A 26,546-nucleotide genomic window follows, 5' to 3' on the forward strand; every position below is an offset into this window, starting at 1 on the left:
TTTGCCTTTTGCATTAAAAAAAAAAAATTAAACCAAGTAATACATCCACGTGATTCAAGCCCCAGAATGTAATGTAGTGAAAAGTCTCTACCCTTTGTTTTTGCTCCTAGTTCCCCACACTTTGACAAGTTACAGGTTCTCAGTACTTTTTCAGAGTTTTAGTTGCCGTTTTCTTGCTGATTTTTAGGAATTAAAAAAAAAGTCTATGTATATGTGTTAAATGAAACAAAGTGAAAGTATTAGTTGCTCAGTGTTGTCCGACTCTTCGTGACCCTATGAACTGTAGCCCATCAGTTTCCTCTGTCCATGGGATTCTTCAGTCAAGAATACTGGAGGGGGTTTCCATTTCCTCCTCTAGGGGATCTTTCTGACTCAGGTATTGAACCTGGATTTCCTGCATTGCAGGCAGATTCATAATCTTTTGTGGGTTTTATTCATTACGTATAGCTCTGGATTGTTTTAACTTTACTAAAGTTATTTTTCATAGGGAAATTTAAATTTTAATGTTGTCACATTGGCCAGTCTTTTGTTCATATCGAGAAATCTTTTCCTACCCTGGTTTTTATTAAATGGGTTCTTAAAAAATCTTTTTTTATTTAAAGTTTTTTTTTTTTTTACTGCACTGAGTCTTTGTTGTAGTATGTGTGCTCTTTGTTGTAGCTGGAGGTCTTCTCGCTCTTTTAATATATAATTTTATTTATGTATTTTTGGCCGTGCTGCGTCTTCATGCTGCGCGGGCTTTTCTCTAGCAGTGGTGAGTAGGGGCTGCTCTGCAGCTGCAGTGTGTAAGCTTCTCACTGTGGTGTGTAGGCTTCTCACTGTGGTGTGTCTTGAGCACGCAGGCTTCAGCAGTGCAAGCACGTGGGCTCAGCAGTTGTGGCTCCCGGGCTCTAGAGCACAGGCTCAATAGTTGTCGCCCTCAGGCTTTGTTGCTCCTCGGTATGTGGGATCTTCCTGGATCAGAGATTGAACCCGTGTCTCCTGCATTGGCAGGAAGATTCTTTACCACTGAGCCACCAGGAAAGCCCTCGAAGGCCTGCATTGGAAGGTGGATTCTTAACCACTGGACCACCAGGGAAGCCCCTTCATATTCTGATTTTATACGTTTTTTTTTTTTAAGTTTTGCTTCTACTCTTAACATTTTAAATTCATCTGGAGTGTATTTTCTGTATGTGACAATGGTTCTTCTCTCTGGCTACATATTAAAGCCTCATGAGGAGCTTTTTAAAATAGTACTATTTGCTTTTTAAAATGTCTGAGCTTCATTTCAGATCAGCCCAATAAAATGAAAATATCTTGGGGTAGGGCCCAGGCATGGTCATGAAATGGGCCAGGTAACTTTTATGTTCAGCCAAGGTTGAGAACCGCTCAGCCTTGTAAGATGGAACTGATTTTATTTTTTCCAGAGAAATAGCCAGTTTTCCCAGTGCTAGTTATTAAGCAGTCTATACTTTTCCTGCTGACTTTTTACTTTTTTTTTTTGACTTTTTACTTTTCAAGAGTTGATTCGATAGCTTTATGAGATATATTTCCCATATCTTAAAATTTACCCATTTTTTAGTATATAAGCACAGAATTGTATAACTATCCCAGCTATGTAATCTTTTTTTTTTTTTCTCTTTTGGCCCTGCTGCTCAGCTTGTGGGATCTTAGTTCTCAACCAGGGATCAAATACAGGCCCTCGGCAGTGAGAGTGCAGAGTCCTAACCACTGGACCACCAGGGAGTTCCCTCTGCTGTCTAATCGTGTGTGCTTAGTGGCCTCAGTCATGTCCACCTCTTTTGAGACACTATGGACTATAGCCCACCAGGATCTTCTGTCCATGAGATTTTCCAGGCAAGAATTCTGCAGTGGGTTGCCATGCCCTTCTCCAGGGAATCTTCCTGACCCAGGGATCAAACCCAAGTCTCTTAAGTCTCTTGCATTAGCAGGCAGGTTCTTTACCACTGGTGCCAACTGGAAAGCCTGCTATCTAAACCATTTTTATTATCACGGTTTATTAAAAGAAACTACTTTTTGCAGCCATTTCCCCTATCCACTAGCCCCAGGCAATCACTAGTCCGCTTTTATCTTTCTAGATTTGCCTGTTCTGGACCTTTTACATAAATGAGTTCATACAATGTATCGTTCTGTTGACTAGCCTTTTCATTTAACATAATGTTTTCATCAATGTTGTGGCAGGTTATCAGTTCTTCATTTTTCATTCCATTATATGGGTTTACTACGTTTTGTTTATCCATTTATCAGTTGATAGACATTTGAGCTGTTTCCACTTTTTTTGTATTATAAAACTGCTATGAACAATTGTGTACAACTTATTGTGTGCAGCATATAGATCTCCTAGCTTCTATATGACCTACTGGGAGATTATTATTTATAAGTTAACTTTTTGTGGAATTGTTAAATTGTTTTCTAAATAGGCTACACTATTTCTTACCAGCAATATATGAGTTCTAATTTCTCTTTATCTTCTCCAACACTTGTTATTGAACATGGTTTTGATTTTAGCCATCTTAGAGTGAGTATGAAATAGATTTAATTGTGATTTTGATTTGCATTTTCCTAATGACTAATGATGTTGAGCATTTTTTCTTGTGCTTATTGGCCATTTGTATATTTTTTTGGAGAAATATCTATTCAAATTGTTGCCTATGTTAAAATTGGGTTATTTTATTGTTATTGTAAGGGTTCTTTATATAGTCTGGATACAAGTCTATTATCAGGTTTACAAATATTTGCTCCCATTCTGTGATTTATCTTTTCACTGTCTCTCTTTTAAAAATTTTTCAAAAATGATGTGTAATTGATATATTATTATTAGTTTCAAATGTACAACTTAATGATTCAATATTTGTATACATTGTAACATGATCTAGTCTCATTTTCTTTATAGTGTCTTTGAAACATAAGTTTTAAATCTTGATGAAGTCCAATTTATCTATTTTTTTGTCGGTTGTGCTTTTCCCATTGTATCTAAGAAACCACTGCTTGCCCAAGCTCACAAAATTTACCTCTATATTTCCTTTTAGGAGTTTTATAGTTTTAGCTTTTATATTTAGGTCTGTGATCCATTTTGACTTAATTTTTGTGCATGATATGAACTAGATATGCAGATTCATTCTTATGCTGTGCTAACATTGTTGAAAAGACTATTCTTTCCCTATTGAATGGTTTTGGTACCCTTAATGAAAATCAGTTGACTATAAATGTGAAGTTTTATTTCTGTACTCTCAGTTCCGTTGCATTAATCTATATGTCTATCTATATGTCAGTACAGTCTTGGTAACTATAGCTTTGTAATCAGTTTTGAAGTTGGGAACTGTGAGTCTTCCAACTTTGTTCTTTTTCAAGATTGTTTTAGCTATTCTGGCTCCTTTGCTTTTCCATGCAAATTTTATGATCGTCTTGTCAATTTCTACAAAAATGCCAGCTTGAATTTTGAAATAGATCGCATTGAGTCTGTAGATCAATTTACTGAGTATCTCTAACTTTAAGAGTGTTAAGTGTTCTGATCTATGAACATGCGATGTCCTTCCATTTATTCAGGTCTTTAGTTTCTTTCAAGTGTTTTGTAGCTTCCCATATACAATTCTTAGATTCCTTTTGTTAAATATATTCCAAAATTTTCAATGCTTTGTGAAGCTGTTATAAATGGGATTGTTTTGTTTCTTGGGGGGAGAGGGTAAGCCACTCAATTTGCAGGATCCTAGTTCTCCCATCAGGAGTTAAACCCCTTCCCTTGGCAGTGAAAGTGTAGAGTACCAATCACTGGACCACCAGGGCATTTCCCTTCATTGCATTTTGGATTGTGTGCTACTAGTATATAGGACGGAGAAGGCGATGGTACCCCACTCCAGTACTCTTGCCTGGAAAATCCCATGGATGGAGGACCCTGGTGGATTGCAGTCCATGGGGTCACTAAGAGTCAGACAGGACTGAGCGACTTCACTTTCACTTTTCACTTTCATGCATTGGAGAAGGAAATGGCAGCCCACTCCAGTCTTCTTGCCTGGAGAATCCCAGGGACGGGGAGTCTGGTGGGCTGCCGTCTATGGGGTCGCACAGAGTTGGACACGACTAAAGTGACTTAGCAGCAGCAGCAGTATATAGGACCACAATTGATTTTTGTGTATTGTTCTTATATCCTTCCATCTTACTAGACTCTTTCATTAGTGGAGTCCATTAATTGTTTCATTAGTGAATTTCTTAAGATTTTCTATATATATAAGATCATGTCATCTATGAATTTAGTTCAGTTCAGTTGCTCAGTCGTCTCCGACTCTTTGTGACCCCATGGACTGCAGCACACCAGGCCTCCCTGTCCATCACCAACTCCTGGAGCTTACTCAAACTTATGTCCGTAGAGTTGGTGATGCCATCCAACCATCTCATCCTCTGATGTCCCCTTCTTCTCCTGCCTTCAATCTTTCCCAGCAGCAGGGTCTTTTCCAATGAGTCAGTTCTTTGCATCAGGTGGCCAGAATATTGGAGTTTCAGCTTCAGCATCAGTCCTTCCAATGAATTATCAGGACTGATTTCCTTTAGGATGGACTGGTTGGATCTCCTTGCTGTCCAAGGAACTCTCAAGAGTCTTTTCCAACACCACAGTTCAAAAGCATCAATTCTTCAGCACTCAGCTTTCTTTATAGTCCAACTCTCGCATCCATACATGACTACTGGAAAAAACCATAGCTTTGACTAGATGGGTCTTTGTTGGCAAAGTAATGTCTCTGTTTTTAACATGCTGTCTAGGTTGGTCATAACTTTTCTTCCAAGGAGCAAGTGTCTTTTAATTTCATGGCTGCAGTCACCATATGTAGTGATTTTAGAGCCCCCCCAAATAAAGTCTCTCTCTGTTGCCATTGTTTCCCCATCTATTTCCCATGAAGTGATGGCCCGGATGCCATGATCTTAGTTTTCTGAATGTTGAGTTTTAAGCCAACTAGAAATATTTTTACTTCTTCCTTTTCAATCTGAATGTCTTTTATATCTTTTTCTTGCCTAATTTTCCTGGCTAGAACTCCAGTACGATGTTGAATAGAAGTGTCATGAGGGGAAATTCTTGTCTTATTCCTGATCTTAGGGGGAAAACATTTCTTCTTTCTCCATTGAGATGAAGTATCTGTGGGGTTTTTTGTATGTTCTTTATAAGACTGATGATGTTCCCTTCTATTCCTAGCTTGTGTGGTGTTTTTATCATTGAAGGGTGTCAGATTTTGTCAAATGTTTTTTTCTGGGTCTATTAAGGTGACCAGATGGTTTTTGTATTTTATTCTATTAATATCTAAAATTATATTAATTTATTTTTGGTTTTGGATGTTAACCCAATCCTGTATTTCTGGGATAAATTCACATGGTCATAGTGTATATTCCTTTTTATATGTTGCTGGATTCAGTTTGTTAGTGTATTGTTGAGGATTTTTATAGCCACATTTATAAGGGATGCTGGCCTGTAGCTTTTTTTCCCCCTTGTGATATTCTGTTTGGTCTTTTATCAGGCCTCATAGAATGTGTAGGAAGTGTTCTTTCCTCTTCTGATTTTTGGAAGAGTTTGTGAAGAATTGCTGTTAATTCTTTAAATGTTTGGTAAATTCACCAGTGAAGCCACAGAGTCCTGGGCTTTTCTTTATTGGAAGTTTAAAAATTATTAATTCAGGCTCTTTGCTTGTTAACAGATCTCTTCAGATTTTCTGTTCCTTCCCAAATCCTCATTGGTTTATGTCATTCTAGGAATTTGTCTAGGAATGGCATCAAAGTTATCTAATTCATTAGCATATGTTTGTTCATAGTATTTCCTTATAATCCTTTAAGATGTTCTTTTTTGTCTTTGATGATCTGCATTTATACTATGTATGATAGGTCTAAATGTGGACTTTTAAAAAATTTAACTTAGTTGTGCTTTCAATATGAGGACAGATGTCGATATGTTCAGTTCTGGAAAATTCATATATATTCTGTCTTTGAAAATTGCCTCTCCCTTAATTCTTTTCCTTTTCTTCCTCTGGAACTCTTTGGATCTTGTCTCTCTCTCTCTTTTTTTTAAAGATTTATTTATTTACTTTTTAAAAAATTTTTGTTTGTCCTGAGTCTTCATTGCTGCACACAGGCTTTCTCTAGTTGCGGAGAGCAGGGGCTTCTCTTGCTTCGAAGCATGGGCTCTAGGTGTGTGGGCTTCAGTAGCTGGGGCTCATGGACTCTACAGTGCGGGCTCAGTAGGCACATGGGTTTAGTTGCTCCATGGCATGTGGGGTCCTCCTAGACCAGGGATCGAACCCACGTCCCCTGCATTGGCAGGCAGATTCTTAACCACTAGACCACCAGAGAAGCCCTGGATCTTGTCTCTTAATGTTCATATTTTCTGTCTTACTCTTTACGTCTATTTCAGGATAATTTCCTCAGTTTTTTTTTTCTCCCATTTCACTAATTCTTTCTTTCAGTTCAGTTCAGTCTGTCAGTCGTGTCTGACTCTTTGCGACCCCATGAATCACAGCACGCCAGGCCTCCCTGTCCATCACCAACTCCCGGAGTTCACTCAGACTCACGTCCATTGAGTCGGTGATAATTTTCTTAACTTACCTATTGGGTTTAACATGTCAATATTGTATACAATTAACCCTTGAAAAATCTGGATATGAAATGTGTGGGTTCAGTTATATGTGGATTTTTTTCAATAAATATGTACTATAGTACTACACGGGGCTCAGTAGCAAAGAATCTGCCTGCCAGTGCGGGAGGTGCGTATTTGATTGCTGATTTGGGAAGATCCCCTGGAGAAGAAAATGGCAATCTATTCTAGTATTCTGGTCTGGGAAATCCCATGGACAGAGAAACCTGGCGGGCTCAGGGAGTCTCAAAAGAGTCGGATACAGCGACTAAATGGTAACAGCAGTACCACGCAATCTGCAGCTTGTTGATCCTGTAGATGAGAAATCATGGATACAGAGGGCTGGGTGTAAAGTTATACATGGATTTCTACTGCCCCGAAGCCCCGTATTGTTCAAAGGTCAACTATTTTATTTCCATTTAGTTCTTTGGAAGGAATGATGCTAAAGCTGAAACTCCAGTACTTTGGCCACCTCATGCGAAGTGTTGACTCATTGGAAAAGACTCTGATGCTGGGAGGGATTGAGGGCAGGAGGAGAAGGGGACAACAGAGGATGAGATGGCTGGATGGCATCACCGACACGATGGATGTGGGTTTGAGTGAACTCTGGGAGATGGTGATGGACAGGGAGGCCTGGTGTGCTGCGATTCATGGGGTCGCAAAAGTTGGACACGACTGAGCGACTGAACTGAACTGAACTGAGTACTTTTTCAAAGTCTTTTTCAGATTTTTCTTTTATTCCTAGTTTTTGTAGTATCAATTTCTTTCATCTTCTGACTTGCTTGTCATGGTTTGTTTTATTGTGTGGTTAGTAATTTTTATACTGAGAAATAGTGGAATGCTTAAAAGCATCATAAGTCTGCACTTACTATGATGATGGGCTTCCCTTGTGGCTCAGCTGGTAAAGAATATGTCTGCAATGTGGGTAACCTGGGCTTGATCCCTGGATTGGGAAGATCCCCCGGAGAAGGGAAAGGCTGCCCACTCCAGTATTCTGGCCTGGAGAATTCCATGGACTGTATAGTCCATGGGGTTGCAAAGAGTCGGACACGACTGAGCGACTTTCACTTTTACTTTACTATGATGATGAGGTCTCAGTTCAGTTCAGTCGCTCAGGTGGGGCAGAGGAAAAGATTGGCAGAGGAACTTTGTATGTCTGGCTGCTTCCTGTCATACAGGTGTCTGCCAAGAGTCACCTTTACAGAGCCTTCCCAGGCCTCCCTAACTAACACTGTCCACCCCCATACTGCCTTTTCTCTTTTTCATCTTTTTCATAACACTTAACACTGTCCAGGAATATATTAGATATTTGTCTACCTTTTGTGGCCGTCTTCCATATTGGAGTGTAAGCTCCATGATAGTAAGGATTTGTCTTATTCACTGCTGTGTTCCCAGAACCTGGCGTGTGGTTTATACTGTCAACAAATATTTGTGAGTAGTCCTGTTTTTAGATGGAAGTTATCTGAGCCCTGATGATGCAACTTTCCGCTGGGCTGAGCCTGACCAGGCAGCAGAGAAGAGGTGAAGAGTTTGCCTCTCCATCCCCAAACCTTTTTCTGTATCTCCACTGGAGATATCTCTTTCTCCTGTTACAAGAGTCCAGAAAATACCATCCTTCCTGTGTGCTTCAGCTTTCTTCTGGCATGAGTCTTACAGCTGCTAAAATCAGTAGTAGGGACTGGAGCATCAGAAGCCCTGGGGGAAGAAAATGCACAAAACCCTGGGAAGATCTGCTCCTTAACCTTCAGGAGGCTGTGACTGAGTAAAGAAGGCAGCACACACAGAAAACAAGTTAGGACACGTGCCCATTCCCTGAGTCAGCTGTGTGGATTAGAACTCCTGCTGTGAGCTTGAGGTAGAGAGGGCAACCTGTGTGCTGGCCCCTGGGTCACATGTTGACACAGAAGTGGTTTCTGGAGGCATCAATGGGCAGGTTATGAATTCCCAGCCGACTCCATGTTGGCCTCCTTCTGAGGTTTGCTCCACGCTGTAGGAACTTGTTCTGAGCATAGTGTTACTTGTAAAAGGGCAGAAAGTGCCAGAAGGCGTTCCCACGAGGTGGGCAGCATTGGCACCTTTCCATCCGTCTTTGGCTGTATCTGTTGGCCCCACTGATGTTGGGGGTGAGGAATAGTGACGAGCACCGGAATTCCGGCAAACCCTGGCTTTCCTGCTGCACGGCTTTTGGCGAGTAAATAGCTCCGCCTCACTGGCTTCCCCGGTGGCTTAGTGGTAAAGAATCCGCCTGCAACGCAGGAGACTCAGGTTCGATCCCCTGGAGAAGGGAATGGCAACCCCCTCCAATATTCTTGCCTGAAGAATCCCGTGGACAGAGGAACCTGGCAGGCTACAGTCCATGGACTCGCAGAGTCAGACACAACTGAAGCGACTTAGCACACAAACGGTCGTGGTAGGGAGAGCTCAGAGAGAATGTGTTTATTACCACATTGCCTGCTATTGAGGTTATTCCAGCCCGGCATCTTGGGAGCCACTTGTGCCTCAGTTTCCTGATCTGTAAAACAGGGAAATAACTCCCAACCGCTGCAGCCGTCTCTCCCCTGTGTCTCTGGCTGTTGTAAGGGTTAATGTCCTTAGGCTTTGAGGGCCTGAGGTGGGGGAGGAGCCACATAAATGGGTTATTGTTGTGCTGGTGAATGCTCCAGCTTTGTTCAAGTGTCTTCACTATTTGACTTCCTGCAGTTAGCGTCCCCAGTCTTGAATTGCTGGAGACACTTGCGCGTCCTCAGCGGTTGGTGGCGCTCACCTGGCCTGGCTGAGTTGGGGTGGGAAGCTCCATTTCCTCTGTTAGGAGGCCCCCCGGGCATCAGGAATGAAAGAAATGCAGAAAGTATGACCCACACGCGCAACTGATTCTGAATAGGACGTTTATTGAAGAGGTTTTGCAGGAGGCGGCGGGCGCTTTAATTCCCGAGGCTGTTGGTGGCAGCTCTCTGCTCGCCCCAAGCCTGTTAACTGCTCGGCTGCCAGGGCCGAATGCGGCTCCCGGGCCCCACGCAGCCTTCCTGGTGCTCAGATGGGAGCGCTTTTGAGGAAAGCGGTAGGTACCCGGCTGGCCAGGCCAGGGGGTGCGAATGGGGCAGAAGCAGCACTGTCAAAGGCCTCCGAGTCTTGCCAGACTCTGCCATGAAACCCGGCTGGCCACAGGCTTTGGGGCGAAAGGTAAATTTCTCCCTTGGGCCTTCAGAAACTGAGGACAGGTTGAGTTGGTCCCTTTTTAAAATCTTGCCCAGGCTTCTTCCGGGGGATGTGTCCATTGAGGCCGGGCAAGAGCGAGAATCCTGTGTTCCTCTTTGAGTTACTGCACGTGGTTCTGCGAGGGGCTTCGGAGGGTCTTGTGATCTCTGAACACTCGGAGTTGGGCAATTAGGGAAGGGGCTCTTTGTAGAGGGACCCAGCGCACCCTGGGAAAAGCAGAGTTAATCTCCCACTTTTTCCGGAAGTTTCCTTTTCCCAGAATCCACAGAGGGTGATTATTTTAGATAAAATCTAGGGGTGGTGGCAGGTTGGGCAGGTGGAAGGATGTTGTCCCTGACCTGGACTCTTCCCCTGGTGGACACCGCCAGGCCGGGGCCTTGTCCACCCCTCCCAGAGCTCCGGGCTGCAGAAGCCGGGAGGTCAGGGGCAGGTTGCTGCCCTGCCCTGCCTTGAGTTTCAGCCCTGAATCAAGGCCTGGCTTTTCCAGGAACAGGACTGCTACCTGGGCCATGCCCATGTGGACCCACCTGCCCCAGAATCTAGGGTTTGGTGACAGCTGCCCCCTCTGCTTGTGTGTAACTGCTTAGCTGAGGGACAAAGCTGCTCTCCTCCCACCTGGAAACTGGTTGGATGAGTTTCTCGGGCCTCCCTGGTGGAGGCTCCTTAGAAGGGAAGGCAGGGATCTGGGGTGGGGTGGGGGTGCAGAGGGGCCCCCCTGGGCTCTGGGTTAGGGATCCCTGAGGGACAGGGTCATGCAGGAGGCCCTGCTCTCCGAAAGGCCAGCTGCTTTGAGAATTAGAGACTCACACTTGTTATGTGAGTCTGTAAGCTATGCCTTGGAAAATCTACTTTCCTAGGTTGTCTGGGTTAGGTGCCAGGCTCAGGGTCGGCATCCAGGGCAACAAGGGGGTTTGGTTGAAGCTCTTGCTCTTGTTCCTGAAGGCCAGGAGAATCAGGGTGTGTGCCTGATGGCAGCAGTTCATAAAGGGAGGCTGCTGTTGCTTGGAATTGAAAACCAACTTGTGTTTGGGGGAGCCTCCCTAATTCTGATTTCCTTGGGGAGGGAATTTGGGGAAGGGAAAAACCCTCAGGTGGTAACACTGACTCCCCCTGCCCCCACACAATGCCCCCAGCTGGGAGCTGCTGTTCTGGAATCTCAGGGGAAGATTCCCTTCTAGTTAAGCCCTGGCATCTCAGTTTCTAGACTTGGCATTCACCCCTCTGCTTTTAGAAACATTTCGTATCCGGGTAGTTATCTCCACATTTATTGGGGGCCTTGTTTCTTCCCCCTTCTCAGGGGTTGGGATAGGTGTCATCCTTCTTCCTAGCACGTTCTCCCCATCTCTTTCTGTCCTTGAAGCTCTCTGTAAACAGCCAGCATCTTCTTTGGCTTCTCGATGCTTCATGAACATTCTGGCTGTATAGACCCCTGCGGCCACAGCACCACCTAGCAGTTTGTATATTTTAAGGGTAGTTTCTCACTTGGTGTCCCGAGTCTCCGTGGTGGGTCTTCCAGGCCGGGCCCGGGTGTGCCCACCCCTTGCTGCGGACGCCCCAGGTCCTTGTGTGGTCCAGGTCCTCTGGGGACTCCACTGTCCCTTGCTGCTACGCTTGTACCAGATGTCCTTAGGGCTCTTCCTCACCTGGCAGAAGCGTTGTCATCATTCAAGACGCAGCGAAAATGTCACTCCTTTAAAGCTGCCTGGGTCCCCCAGGTGACACTTTCTCCTTCTTCCGTCAGCAGAGTTTATGTGCATTTCTGTGCCGGTACTTGAGGCACTGCTTTGTGGATAATCTGTTGATATGTCTATTTTTTAAAAACGATTATTAGTAGTAGTATTCTTTTTTGGCCACATAGCATGACTTGTGGGATTTTAGTTGCCCCAGCAGGGATCGAACCTGTGCCTCCTGCAGTGGAAGCACCGAATTTTAACCACGGGACTGCCAGGGCAGTCCTTGCTTCCCTTTGTCATTGATGTGCTTGTCCGGTTTCTCCTGATGCAGTATTTGTTCTCCAGAGCGGGTTCTGTGTGACTCATCTTTGTGTTAGTCCACAAGGCTGCCACAGTGCCTTTGTGCAAAGTGGGTGCTTGAATATACTTGAGCAGTGAATTCTGAAGCTCATGACTCGGGAAGGGCCGTTCGTCTTATCCCTAAATGAGTGGGTAGACCTTGCGGTACAGATGGCTCACTGCCCCGCTCCCCGTCGTCCAGCAAGTTAGGAGTAGAACTAATGCTGGTTTTGAGCCGTGCTGGCTGGAGTCCCAGGGCCCTTCAGGTCCATTCTGCTGCCTTCCCCTCTTGGATATTCCCTGTGATTTAGGAAATGGGCAAACACTGGGGCTTTTCCCTCTAAGTCCTGGCTCTCTCATTTGTCTACCCTGGAGTTGGATTACATGTTTTCTTTAAAATCCAAGGACGGGTGTCAAGGATGGTTTCCACCAATCGCTTCCCTACCTCACGGTACCTTAAATTCTGTTCCTGCTCAGGCCTGTTGTTCCGCATGGCCTGTTCCTCTCCAGCTCTTTCCCTGCAGAACCCAGAGGAATGCGCCCTGCCTGCTACAGCATAGGACTGACTCATTCAAACTTCGTCTTCTGGTTTGACCTTCTGTGGGGCCTGGATATCAGACTCATTTCCGTTTCCAGCTGAATTGCTTTATATTTGCCCTTAAAAGATCATGGTCCAAATCTGTGTTGGGATCATAGATAATGGATGATCGGCAGGATCAGGGTGAAGTGGGGAGGGGAGGGTTAGGTCATGGTGGTACATGATTAAACTTGTATCTCTATTATTGACTTGAGATATGGGTCTACTGTTTTAGACACGCATCAGAAAAATCTCTTATCCTGATGCTTATGGACAAATAGTAACTCATCCATCCTTCTCATTGCTACCATTTATGGAAGGTATACTGTGTGTCCTCTCGTTCTTGGAGACCAGCGAAATGGGTAGTATTGCTGTGCTTATTTTACAGGTAAAGGAACTTGAAGTTTGGTTAGATCCAGTGACTTGCCCAAGGCCACCCATAGCTAGTAAAACAGAGTAACTGGGTTTCAAACCACGTCTGCCTGACTCCAAAGCCTGTGAATCCGTGTACTGCATTTAATCTCTGCTCTCTGGACTCTCATGCACTGAGATACTTGCTCATTCTCTCCTCCTCATCTGAGAACTCAGATCCAGTGGGCCCCTCTGTTCCCACTTTTTCCACTTAGATTCTCCAATGCCTTTGAATCTGATGCAATAATAAATGCTGCAACTCTTAAAGGTGTGGTTCAAGGTTGGTGGCCTCAAAATAAGCACCCCCTATAGTGGGTGTACGGGGAGCAACTAGATAGTTAATTTGTGGGGCTGGGTCTCTTAATTTTGCTGATAAGGAGGGGTGGTCCTGTGAGCCTCTAGAGATGGGAGAGGTGAAGCCTCTGAGAACACTGGAGGTGTCTGTGATTTCTAGCATGGTCTTCATCCCCTCCATCTTCTGGGGACATTGTGTCTGTGTCATTTTCCTGCTTAGTGACAAGCTGTGACCTACCCTGGCTATGAGCAATAGCAATTTCTCATCCACAGTAATTGCTCTCCTTTGCCTTCAGTTTTGATGAAAGTGGACTGCTTTTCCTGGGATATCTGTAGGGCCCTTTTGCTGTAGTCCCTCTTCAAACTCCAGAGTGGTCTCTTCTTCCAGTTTTTGTGGCTGGTCATTTAATATGTGGCATGGCAGGGCAGCTATGCCCCTGCTCCAGTCCCTCTTCTGGGGCCTAGAGTGTGGGGCTGCTGGGGTGAATGGGCAGTCACTGCTCCTGCATGCCTCTTGGTGAATCGGAAACTTGCTGGCAGTGACTAATTGGAAACTCATTAGACAAGGAGGAACTGTCTCAGGTCTTGACTGAGGCCACTGTTTGTCTTTCGTCTGACTACTGTGGGAGTGGAGAGGTGCAGAAATTTATTGAACACCTAGTGCGTGCATTGCCTTCTGGGGGTGAAAGAAGGCCCAGCCCACTAGGTTTTTACTGTCTAGTCTGGAAGGAGAGCTTGCACATGAGAACCCCAAGGACCTGTGCTTTATGCGACACTCAGGCTCAGCGGAGTTCAGAGAAGTGTCTGTGTGTTAGTGTCCCATGGCTGCTGTTAACAAACGCTACCATCTTCGTGCCTTAGAACAGCACCCGTGCAGACTTCCCTGGTGGCTCAGTGGGAAAGAATCCACCTGCCAGTGCAGGGGATACGGGTTCGATCCCTGGTCCAAGATGACCCACATTCCACGGATCATCTAAGACCCTGCGCCACCGCTACTGAGCCTGTGTGCTCTAGAGCCTGGGAGCCGCAGCTACTGAAGCCTGAGCGTGCTAGGGCCCCTGCCCTGCAACGAGAGGCCTCTGCGATGAGAAGCCCACTACACAACTAGGAAGTAGCCCCTGCTCACTGCAACTAGAGAAAAGCTCACACGGCGACAGAGACCCAGCACAGTGAAAAATAAATGAAGCAGCAGACATTTATTATCTTATAGTTCTGGAGGTCAGATGTCAGTCTGGGCCTACAGGGTTCTTTTCCTTCTGGAATCTCCAGGGAAAATTTTGTTTGCTTGTCCTTTCCAGCTTCCTGAAGCTGCTTAGATGCTTTGACTTGTGGTCTCTTTCCTCCGTCGACGAAGCCAGCAGCCTAGCATTGACCAGTTTCTCGCTCTGTCCCTCTGCCTCTGCTGTCACATCAGCTTCTGACTCCTGCTACTTCCCTTTTGTGAGGCCCCTCGTGATTACCGTGAGCCTACCCACGTAATCTAGAACAGTCTTCCCCATCTCAAGATCCTTAACTTGATCATACCCGCAAAATTTCTTTTGCCATATAAGGTTAGCTACATAGAGAGGCTCCTTGTATCCAGGGATTAAGATGTAGATATTCCTGGGTGGGGAAGCATTTTCGGCCTGCATCATTGTGTGTGTTGGATGGGTTGGTGATGGTTGGGGAGGCCTTTCCGAGGATGATGATTGGACCACATTTGGGGAGGGAGAGAATGTCTGGGACACCTTGCAGGTTTGAGAAGTAACATGAGCAGATGTTGGGCTTGTGCGTGGTGGCGACAGGGAGATGTGGGTGAGCAGTACTCCCACTGACATGAGATGCCAGGGGCTTTCCTTCCCTTCCAAGGCCAGGCCGAGGGAGTTTTCTGGACTTTAGTCTGTAGGCCCAGACTCTGTCCCAGAATTCAGGTGGGAGGGCTCCACTGGCAACCAGAGTCCTTCCTAGCAGCTAACCCAGGCACACTTGGTGGCCCCCTGCTATTCCTGGGTGGTGGGAAAAGGAATTCAGGAGGGAAAATGAATTCATGAGGGAACAGGAATTTGAGCCAGCTGGCCTGGGTTTGGGTGGCCCAGAAACCCTGGTCACACAGTTCGCACAGCCTCTGTGATAGTCACGTTGCTCACAAGGAACACAGTCCCTGGAGAGCTTCCCTTGTCCTTAGGTGCTTGGGGCCCCTGAGTCCCCAGGGAGGGACAGGCGGGTCAGAGGGAGAGAGGAAAGAGCCAGCCCCTCTCAGGGATCCTCCTTGTCCTCAGGAAAGCCTCGAGGGTGTGTCGAGAGGTGACCTCTGCTGGTGTGACCTCACCCACCTCTGCCCACCCTCTGCTGGCCCAGAGAACCATAGGAATAGATCCTCAGGAGCTGGGCTTCTGTGGGGACAGTGCTGGGCAGCAGCGTGTGTGTCTGTGTGTGTGTGTGTGTGTGTGTGTGTGTGTGTGTGTGTGTAGCATACCTGGGCTCCTCTGGAAGTTAAATTGTGTGTGTGTGTGCGTAGACCCTCGTGATACTGAGCTCTGTGTATGTGTGTGTGTAGCAGCACACCTGGGCTCAGGATCTCGAGGTGAGATCTCTGGAAGTTCAGTGTGTGTGTGTGTGTGTGTGTGTGTGTGTGTGTGTGTGTGTAGACCCTCGTGATACTGAGCTGTGTGTGTGTATGTGTAGACCCTCGTGATACTGAGCTCTGTGTGTGTGTGTGTGTGTGCGCGTGTGCATGCCCCCGCGTATAGCACACCTGGGCTCAGGATCTTGAGGTGATACCTCTGGAAGTTCACATTGCTCCCGCCCTGTCTGTCTGGAAGAGCTGGAGCATTTCTCTGTATCTCCCTTCTGTACCTTATGGATGAGCAGATCCTGACAGTGCAATGAGGGGAAGATCAAAGGCTGTGGCTGCCCGGGTTGAAGAACCTTTGGAATACTTAGCAGGTGTTGGGAGCTGGGAGATGAGAGAAGGTGGAGAAGGAGGGCTGTGCCGCCTGCGCTCCCCAGGGAGGGAAGGACTTGGCCCACTTGGCAGGTACCAGATGACCACTCCCCTTCCCTCCTGGGGCCCCTGGACTTTGGAGCAGTTGCCTTTGGGGGAGCTCCTCTGTCGCTCCATCTGCCTCCAGAGCAGGTGTGGCATGTCAGCCTTCCGTCTCCTGGGTGTGGGGCGAAGGGTAGTAGGTGAAAGGATGACGTCAGCCGCCTCCACACCTGGACCCAGCCTCTCTGAAGCAAAATGTTTTCTGGAGTATCTCCGAGCGCTGGCCTGCACAGCTCCTCCTGCACAGACTACTTACTGCCTTCTTGGCCTGCCGGCCCCTGAAGGAGGGCTGGAAGGGAGTGTTAGTGAGACCTGGGGACTCCCAGGACTAGAGAAGCAGAGGTTGTCCAGAAGATTCCATCCAGGTGAGCGCCCCCGTGGGACCTTCTTTCTGAAGCTGGGGTGGAGTTGGGGAGCAGGGTCCTACTGCCTTATTGACAAGAGGCCTGAGGACAGAACATGGGGGCTCTGGTGGGTTTGGCTGGTTGTTTTTTTCTGTTGGAGGCAGGAGGCCGGGTCAGATCAGGGGCACGGTGCTGAGGCCTCGCAGGGAGGAGAAGGATGTGGAACCTGGCCCCAGTCAGCCGTCCTGGGAAACTCAGAGGCCTGCTGCTGCCTGCCTGCCTGCCTGCCTCCCTGCCTCCCTGCCTGGGGATGTTCAGGGAAGGTCCCCAGGAGGTGTGAGTGGAGAGAGGGTGTGGATTGGGTTTAAATTTAGAGAAAGTTAAGAAGAAAAGAAACTCATCTCCCTTTCTTTCCTGCACCCAAACTCTTAAAGGTGCATGTCTGAGCAGCTTATGGGGCAAATCAGAAAGGTCTTAGGGACCCTGTCGCAGAGAGTTTCTCAGGTGTGGGAGATACAAAGTTTTCTAGAAGACTGACTTACTGACTGGTGATTGATTGGACTGATTCCTGTTAAAAGATGGAAGAGGTCAGTGAGGAGGGATATTTAGGGAGCTGGAGACCCTGGTGATGCGGTGGGCTGTGGCTTGGGGTTTGGCTGCTGTCTGTCACCTCCTCTAGGCACCCACTGTCCCAGCAGACAGTGTCTTCCAAGATGAGTTTAAAGACCCCTGAGTTCCAATCTTGGCCTTGGGGTGAATCTTACCATATGGGGTGATGTGATAGTCCATGGAGAGGAAGGAAAGGCTGCCTCTACCCAGGAGCCCTTCCATAGGCAGGTCTTCCACTGTCTCTGGGGGGCCTGAACACCACTACAGAAAGGTGTGTGTGTGCTCACTTGCTCAGTCGTGCCCAACTCTGCGATCTCATGGACCATAGCCTGCCAGGCTCCTCTGTCCGTGGAATTTTCCAGGCAGGAACACTGCAGAAGGATGGAGATTGGGTTTTTAGAACCAGAGGGCACTCACACTGGGTGTGATGTCTCTTTTCCCTCACTATCTGATGGTGTCTGCTAACAGTCCCACCTGGACTCTGCCTGGTCTTCTCTGACTGCTCATTTGCTCTTTACCCTTCCTTTCTGGGTCTCTGTATTCTTTTCCAGCAAGTCCTCTTGCCCAGGGGAGAGAACGAGAGCCTTGTGAACCTAGGTCTCCTGGTCACTGCAGGGCTTCTCTCGTCATCCGAGGAGTTATAATCTGATCCTGGTGCCCTCCTGCCACTTCCCTTCTCTAGCATCTGCAGTCCTTTGACCAGGAATCTGTGTTTTTCTGTGTCGTTCCAAGGAAAAGGTAAATGCGCAAAGGTCACATAGTAGGAGGTCTAGAAATAGCCTTCAGATCAGATCAGATCAGTCGCTCAGTCGTGTCCGACTCTTTGCGACCCCATGAATCGCAGCACGCAAGGCCTCCCTGTCCGTCACCAACTCCCGGAGTTCACTCAAACCCACATCCATCGAGTCAGTGATGCCATCCAGCCATCTCATCCTCTGTCGCCCCCTTCTCCTCCTGCCTCCAATCCCTCCCAGCATCAGAGTCTTTTCCAATGAGTCAACTCTTCGCATGAGGTGGCCAAAGTACTGGAGTTTCAGCTTTAGCATCATTCCTTCCAAAGAAATCCCAGGGCTGATCTCCTTCAGAATGGACTGGTTGGATCTCCTTGCAGTCCAAGGGACTCTCAAGAGTCTTCTCCAACACCACAGTTCAAAAGCATCAATTCTTCAGCGCTCAGCCTTCTTCACAGTCCAACTCTCACATCCATACATGACCACAGGAAAAACCATAGCCTTGACTAGACGAACCTTTGTTGGCAAAGTAATGTCTCTGCTTTTCAATATGCTATCTAGGTTGGTCATAACTTTCCTTCCAAGGAGTAAGCGTCTTTTAATTTCATGGCTGCAGTCACCATCTCTAGTGATTTTGGAGCCCAGAAAAATAAAGTCTGACACTGTTTCCACTGTTTCCCCATCTATTTCCCATGAAGTGGTGGGACCGGATGCCATGATCTTCGTTTTCTGAATGTTGAGCTTTAAGCCAACTTTTTACTCTCCACTTTCACTTTCATCAAGAGGGTTTTTAGTTCCTCTTCACTTTCTGCCATACGGGTGGTGTCATCTGCATATCTGAGGTTATTGATATTTCTCTGGGCAATCTTGATTCCAGCTTGTGTTTCTTCCAGCCCAGCGTTTGTCATGATGTACTCAGCATATAAGTTAAATAAACAGGGTGACAATATACAGCCTAGACGAACTCCTTTTCCTATTTGGAACCAGTCTGTTGTTCCATGTCCAGTTCTAACTGTTGCTTCCTGACCTGCATACACATTTCTCAAGAGGCAGATCAGGTGGTCTGGTATTCCCATCTCTTTCAGAATTTCCCACAGTTTATTGTGATCCACACAGTCAAAGGCTTTGGCATAGTCAATAAAGCAGAAATAGATGTGTTTCTGGAACTCTCTTGCTTTTTCCATGATCCAGCGGATGTTGGCAATTTGATCTCTGGTTCCTCTGCCTTTTCTAAAACCAGCTTGAACATCAGGAAGTTCACGGTTCACGTATTGCTAAAGCCTGGCTTGGAGAATTTTGAGCATTACTTTACTAGCGTGTGAGATGAGTGCAATTGTGCGGTAGTTTGAGCATTCTTTGGCATTGCCTTTCTTTGGGATTGGAATGAAAACTGACCTTTTCCAGTCCTGTGGCCACTGCTGAGTTTTCCAAATTTGCTGGTATATTGAGTGCAGCACTTTCACAGCATCATCTTTCAGGATTTGGAATAGCTCAACTGGAATTTCATCACCTCCACTAGCTTTGTTCGTAGTGATGCTTTCTAAGGCCCACTTGACTTCACATTCCAGGATGTCTGGCTCTAGGTGAGTGATCACACCATTGTGATTACCTGGGTCGTGAAGATCTTTTTTGTACAGTTCTTCTGTGTATTCTTGCCATCTCTTCTTAATATCTTCTGTTTCTGTTAGGTCCATACCATTTCTGTCCTTTATCGAGCCCATCTTTGCATGAAATGTTCCTTTGGTATCTCCGATTTTCTTGAAGAGATCTCTAGTCTTTCCCATTCTGTTGTTTTCCTCTATTTCTTTGCATTGATCGCTGAAGAAGGCTTTCTTATCTCTTCTTGCTATTCTTTGGAACTCTACATACAGATGTTTATATCTTTCCTTTTCTCCTTTGCTTTTCGCTTCTCTTCTTTTCACAGCTATTTGTAAGGCCTCCCCAGACAGCCATTTTGCTTTTTTGCATTTCTTTTCCATGGGGATGGTCTTGATCCCTGTCTCCTGTACAATGTCACGAACCTCATTCCATAGTTCATCAGGCACTCTATCTATCAGATCTAGGCCCTTAAATCTATTTCTCACTTCCACTGTATAATCATAAGGGATTTGATTTAGGTCATACCTGAGTGATCTAGTGGTTTTCCCTACTTTCTTCAATTTAAGTCTGAATTTGGCAATAAGGAGTTCATGGTCTGAGCCACAGTCAGCTCCTGGTCTTGTTTTTGCTGACTGTATAGAGCTTCTCCATCTTTGGCTGCAAAGAATATAATCAATCTGATTTCGGTGTTGGAAGAGTGTGTTTGTTATGACCAGTGCATTTTCTTGGCAAAACTCTATTAGTCTTTGCCCTGCTTCATTCCGTATTCCAAGGCCAAATTTGCCTGTTACTCCAGGTGTTTCTTGACTTCCTACTTTTGCATTCCAGTCCCCTATAATGAAAAGGACATCTTTATTGGGTGTTAGTTCTAAAAGGTCTTGTAGGTCTTCATAGAACCGTTCAACTTCAGCTTCTTCAGCGTTACTGGTTGGGGCATAGACTTGGATTACTGTGATATTGAGTGGTTTGCCTTGGAAACAAACAGAGATCATTCTGTCGTTTTTGAGATTGCATCCAAGTAGTGCATTTCGGACTCTTGTTGACCATGATGGCCACTCCATTTCTTCAAACTAGTCAGTCTGATCACACTAGGACCACAGCCTTGTCTAACTCAATGAAACTAAGCCATGCCCATGGGGCAACCCAAGACGGGCGGTCATTGTGGAGAGATTTGACAGAATGTGGTCCACTGGAGAAGGGAATGGCAAACCACTTCAGTATTCTTGCCTTGAGAACCCCATGAACAGTATGAAAAGGCAAAATGATAGGATACTGAAAGAGAAACTCCCCAGGTCAGTAGGTGCCCAATATGCTACTGGAGATCAGGGGAGAAATAACTCCAGAAAGAATGAAGGGATGGAGCCAAAGCAAAAACAATACCCAGCTGTGGATGTGACTGGTGATAGAAGCAAGGTCTGATGCTGTAAAGAGCAATATTGCATAGGAACCTGGAATGTCAGGTCCATGAATCAAAGCAAATTGGAAGTGGTCAAACAAGAGATGGCAAGAGTGAATGTCGACATTCTAGGAATCAGCAAACTGAAATGGACTGGAATGGGTGAAGTTAACTCAGAAATAGCCTTAAGGAATCTTAATTCTTTTTTTTTTTTCCACCTCCATTGGCCTTTGTGAGGGAAGTAAAATACTAAAAACCATAACCTTTATGTCTTAATATGTTCCCCATGGTTTATGCTGAGGCAAAGCCATGGCATCTAGGGCTGTGTCTAATCCTTTGCTGTGGTTCTAGCTGGTGTGAAATCCATCAGGGAGGCAGCCATCAGTGGGTAGGGGCAGATGAGCACTCACACTGAAGCCTGAGTGCCTGAGTCCAGATCCAGGCTCTACCGCATGCTCTTTCTATGGCCTCAGTTTCTGCATCTGTAAAATGGGGATAATAATAATACTGACCTCATAGAGTTGTTATGAGATAAAAGCGTCGTTAAGTTTACAGCACTTGGACCATTTTTAGCTGTTAGCCATTATGCTTTCTTTTAAACCCAGGAGGATTTGGGCATGGGTGCTATGAAAATATGAGCTTGGTTTGCAGGCAGGTGGCTGTGTGAAGTCAGAGAAAATTTCTCCAAGTAGAAAAGATGCATTAGTTCCTGGGCTTTTGAAGTGTGCATGGGGACCCTATGGTGATGGAGTCCCTAATGAGTGACCTCGAAGATACCCTTTAGAGAGAAATCTCTTGAGAGACTGTGTGTGGGGTGGAGGTCGGGGGCTGTGACTAATCCTTCACTTTGAGGCCATGACCTGGCCAGCTGTGAAGTCCATTAGAGACCTGGGCCTTTTCCGCTTAGCATCCCCAGAGGGGCTGACTGACCCCAGGTTTCATCTGGGAAAGGTCTTAGGTCACAAGTCCCTACCCCTTTGTTCCAGCTGGGATTGACAGGCCTCGGGGGCTGGAGGGGAGACGGGGTAGGGGGGTGGGGTGTGCCTGATGGTGCACTTGCTTTGAAGGACACATTTCCTGATGCACAGCATATATTCAATATAGGTTTGCTGAATTAAATCAAACACAAAACTGTGTTATATAAAATGGTGCATGGACAGATGAATAATCACTGCTGAGATATACAGATTTTTAAGTCACAAGAGGGTCAATCACTTCACAGAGTCTATTCAGCGAGTCCCACCGCACCTGGGGTTAAGGGCTGGGGCGGAGTTCGGGTCTCTTTCTTTGTCTGAAACAACAGGCCACCGGTGGGTAGAAATGACTAGCTGGTTCATCTTAAAGGCTCTTCTGAGGAGACAGGAGAAAGCAGCAGTGCTGTTTCCCAGGGGCTCTCCTGAGATGCTCGGTTTCACCAAGGTGATCCTGTTAGTTAATCCTTTGACTGCATCTGGAAGGAGGGAGCAGTCAGGACTGGCTCCAGTGCTGCCATGGTGTCCTCATCTGCAAGATGAGAGACTCAACGTGGAGGGAATCCCCTCCTTAGCTGAGACATGCAGTGGGAAGTTGCTGTGCTTGGGAGGGTCCTCGCTGGGCTAGCATGCATGGCAAACAAGTCTCCATGCTCCTGACTTTAGCTTGGTAGTCATACTGGTTCGTCTACCATCATTATCCATTTGCCATTTGCGGATCACGTTTTAAGGCCCCCGCCCTTAGGTCACTGCCTGCGGCTGGGAGTCTTACACAGTGAGTGCTACAAAAGGGATAACCCTGGGGTGCTGTAAGAGTACACAGAAGGGGCCCCCAGTTTTGGTTTCTGGGCGTATGCGGCTTCTCACTGAGACCCAAGGGTTGGTATAAGTAACGTGGGTATGGCGTGGGTGTTGGGGAGGAAGTAATGGCCAGGTAGCGAGAACACTTGCAAAAGCCAGAGCCCAGGTGGGGACACTGGTTCCAAGTTGGGGTAGAGGCACAGAAAACCAGGGGGGCAAATTCAAGATTGCCAGAGTGATAGCACCGTCTCGACCCTTCTCATAGCTCTAACCTGTGGTCTAGCCACTTGTGAGTCCTAGCGCTAGGGGTGGAAGGCATTGGGACAGTAGGGGTGGAACAGATGCTTTAAAACATTTTCCCTGGGGAAACAGCAGTCAAATGAACATTCTGGAAAGTGATGTTGATGGGCTTTGGTGCTCTGGGGTGGGGGTGGAGTGTCCTTGACTCTCCCAAAGGCCACAGCTACCACCCTGCCTCCCCAGCTTGCTGCTTCAGGCTGGCCTATCTGTGAGCCACCCCATCTGTTTAGGGAGTAAAGTCCGCCTGAGGCTATGTTGGCCTCACCTGGGAGCAGTTTCCTGCTTGCTATGCTGCCCTGACCTGGCTGTGCTGAACGGAGTTTGGGAGATGTACCGTGCCTCAGCCCTGGGGAATTTCCTGTGCCCCTGGAGCCTGGCTGAGTCAGAAGCAAGCACCAGGGACTGGGGCAAGGAGGTGACGTGGGCTCAGCCTTTGCATCATCTCCTCTGTCTTCCCCGTCAGTATCCAGAAGGTTTCAGGTTCGTGGTTAAGCCACTGGTGCCCCAGAGATTTTGCAGTCCCACATACTCTGGCATATAGGTTCTTAAGAGCCAGATCCTTGACCAGCGGACACTTGGGGAGTGCTTTTTGACAACTGCCAGTACTATCACTGTTCTGATGGTTTATGGAGCTGTCGCTCTGTGCTGGGCACCAAGCTGTACATCCAGCAGTTCACTGCCTACTGTGGGGGGACAGCCTCAGGGGAGGTGGTGAGGAGCAGAGGCTCTGGGAGGCTGGGTGATTTGCAGGAGCAGGGGGGCTGGGCTGCAGATTCCATCAGAAGGCACCCCTGACCGCTGCCAGCTGTTCTGGGGCCTCAGCTCTATGAGCCCTTGGTTGATCCGGGATGTGGTCCACCCTTCTTCCACTCTGGGAAGGATGGAGGTGACATTGTTGGAGACAAGCAGGAATGTCACTTGGGCATCCTTGTAGATGCTCATACAATTGGAAGGAAGGGACCTCCTTGAGATTCAGAATTGTTGCTTTAAAAATTGTGGTAAAATGCATGTAACATAAAATCCACATTTTAAAATGTTCAGTGGCATTGAGTGAGTACATTCATATTGTTGTGCATCCATCACTATCTTCCATCCATAGAACTTCCCATTATCTTGCACAACTGAAACTGTATCCATTAAACGGTAACTCCGCATTCCCTCCTCCCCCAGCCCCTGGCAGCCACCCTTTTACTTTCTGTTTCTGCGAGGATTCCAGAGGTTTGACCCTTTGTCTGTCCTGCCCAGAACCTCCCTGGAACGCCCTCGCCAGGCAGCGATGCCAGGATGCCCGTCTCTGCCTCCCTCCACCAGAACGGCAGCCAGGAGCGGCCGGCGAGCCTGACCTCCACGACCTCCTCGTCGGGCTCCTCTCGCGACAGTCGCGGGGCCATGGAGGAGCCCAGCGGCTCCGAGGCTTTGGCTGAGAATGGGGAGGGCTCCCCGTGTGGCCAGCATCTCCCCAACAGCAACAACAACTCCAGCGGCTGGCGGAACATGCGGGGGTCCCTGTCGCCCTTCAGCAAACGCACGCGGCCGGTGGCGCCTGGGGACAAGTTCGGCTACCTGGGCCGGGTGGTGCGGGAAATCGTGGAAACGGAGCGCACGTACGTGCGGGACCTGCGTAGCATCGTGGAGGTGAGGCTTCGGGGAGCTGAGTTCCGGAGGAACAGCCCTCTCTTCCGGGGCTGGGGCTGGCCTCTGGCTTCCTGTGGCCCAGCTCTTGGGCAAAACCCTACTTCCATCCATGGGAGGAGGAAAGTTCTCCCTGACATATTGCTTCCAGAACCTGCTTCTCTCACGGCGCCTGCTGGGGATGCTGCTGGCCGCTCATGCCACCTTGTGACTTGGGGGTCCCGTCAGTAGTTGGGCCAGCAGAACTTCTGTGGATGGTTGGGGTGTAGGCACCCTTCATGGAGAGTGAGGATTCCTGTGCTTAGCCAAGAGGGAGCCACAATGAAGAAACTGGCTCTGGGACCCTCCCTGCACAGCGCCCAGATTCCTCTTGTTTCCTGCCTGTGGGGTCTTAGGCACCTGTGTAACCCCTGCCTCAGACTCCTCCTCTGTAAATTGAAGAGGCAGGGCCTTGCAGGGCCAACGTGAGCGTTTCATACTGGGAGGGGCAAGGGAGGAGGTGACTGTGTGGCTGCTGCTGAGGAAGCTCTCTGCCCTTTGGAGGGACATGTGCTCGTTTCCTAGGCCTGCCTAACAGGCAGCCACACACAGGGGAAGCTGAAGATGCATACGTTTATCTTGTCCTGGTTGAGGAGGCCAGAGGTCAAAACTCAAGACTGCTGGCCGGGTTGGTTTCTTCTGGAAACTCTGAGGGAGAGTGCGTTCCAGGGCTCTCCCCTAGCTCCTGGATGCTGCTGGCAACCCTCGCTGTTCCTTGCCCTGTAGCTGTGTCCCCCCATTATCTGCCTCTGTCTTCACATGGCCTTTTCTGAGTTTGTCTGTGTCCTCTCCTCTTACAAGGACACCAGTCACTTGATTCAGAGCCCACTCTACATCCAGTGTGGTAGCATCTGATGATCCTTAATCATTATATGTGCAAAGACCCTATTTCAAAGAAGGTCACATTCTGCGATTCCAAGTGGGTATTATTATTTGTGAGGAGGAACCAGCCGTCCCAGGGCAGTAGGTGACATCTGTGAAATGGTCACAGCAGGAAAATACAGCCCAGGAATGAGGTGTGGCTGGTGAGTGGGGCGATGGGACAGGACCGGATTGTGCCGGGGGCGCTGCTGGGCTCTGACGCCTCTCTCCACGCAGGACTACCTCTTGAAGATCATTGACACGCCAGGGCTGCTGAACCCAGAGCAAGTCAGCGCCCTCTTTGGGAACATAGAAAGCATCTATGCACTGAACAGGTATGGAGTGAGCTTGACACACCCCATGTTCTTACTGTGAGCCCCATCTCAGGGCCTGGAGAGGGGCCCCGATGTCCCTGATCTTACTCGGGGGCTGTGATGCACGCCCAGGGTCTGATCGCTGAAGTGGGGAAGAGTGGTCCCTCCCTGTACAGTTAGCTCTCTTCAGGAGAGAGGGCCTTTGGGCCTGTGTGCCCTGGGCCCAGTGTGCTACCTGATGGGCAGAGGGGCTCGTGTGAGGTGGTGTTCATGTTGGGTCCAGGCTGGGCCAGCGCCCCTTCAGGGACTACTGCACCCTTGCACCTGAAGCTCTTCCCCTGTCCCTCTCATCTTGGTCCCCCACATGCAGATCTCTTCGTTCTTCTCCACCTTCCCCCTGATTCCGTGGGAAGATGGGGCTCCCTGGAGGTGATCTGACCCGTTAGGTAGGGGAACATACAAGCCCGGCAAGGAGTGAAGAGGAAGGCTGAGCAAGGCCTGGCGAGGGGCTGCTTCAGGGACAAAAGGGCTCCACGAAGGTCACACATGAGTGGCTGCCAGGGCCCCCAGACTCCCCAGGGAGAGGGCAGTGGCTGGGAGGAGCAGAGCTTGTGGGGGCAGCATTGACGGGACAGGAGGAACCTTGCCCCAGGCCCCTTAAGATGGGCAGAGGGACTTACTGCTGGACAAGCTGGGAGGCCCGATGCAGGGGAGACTTGGACCGGAGGGTGTGGGCTTGGGTGAGGAGTAGCACAGGAAGGGAGGCCGGGTGTTCCTCTCGTGCCCCCGTCTCAGAACAAGCAGTGGTGG

General features: G+C 47.9%; 1 protein-coding gene across 7 annotated transcripts in view; it reads left to right on the forward strand.

Annotated features, from left to right (window-relative positions):
• The window catches only part of PLEKHG3 (pleckstrin homology and RhoGEF domain containing G3), a 54,769-nt gene that overhangs the window by 8,637 nt on the left and 19,586 nt on the right, over positions 1 to 26,546 (forward strand). For 4 of the 7 annotated variants that reach the window (XM_061429138.1, XM_061429137.1, XM_061429141.1 and 1 more), the window contains exons 2-3: positions 24,136 to 24,525; positions 25,660 to 25,757. In XM_061429138.1, the coding sequence (XP_061285122.1) occupies positions 24,175 to 24,525; positions 25,660 to 25,757 (449 nt within the window). In that variant the 5' untranslated portion in view covers positions 24,136 to 24,174. Of the gene's footprint in view, positions 1 to 7,333; positions 9,663 to 24,135; positions 24,526 to 25,659; positions 25,758 to 26,546 lie in introns of those variants that run through there. The other 3 variants (XM_061429135.1, XM_061429139.1, XM_061429140.1) reach the window with 3 other exon arrangements.

This window comes from Bos javanicus, chromosome 10, assembly GCF_032452875.1.
Source record: "Bos javanicus breed banteng chromosome 10, ARS-OSU_banteng_1.0, whole genome shotgun sequence".
NCBI lineage: Eukaryota > Metazoa > Chordata > Mammalia > Artiodactyla > Bovidae > Bos > Bos javanicus.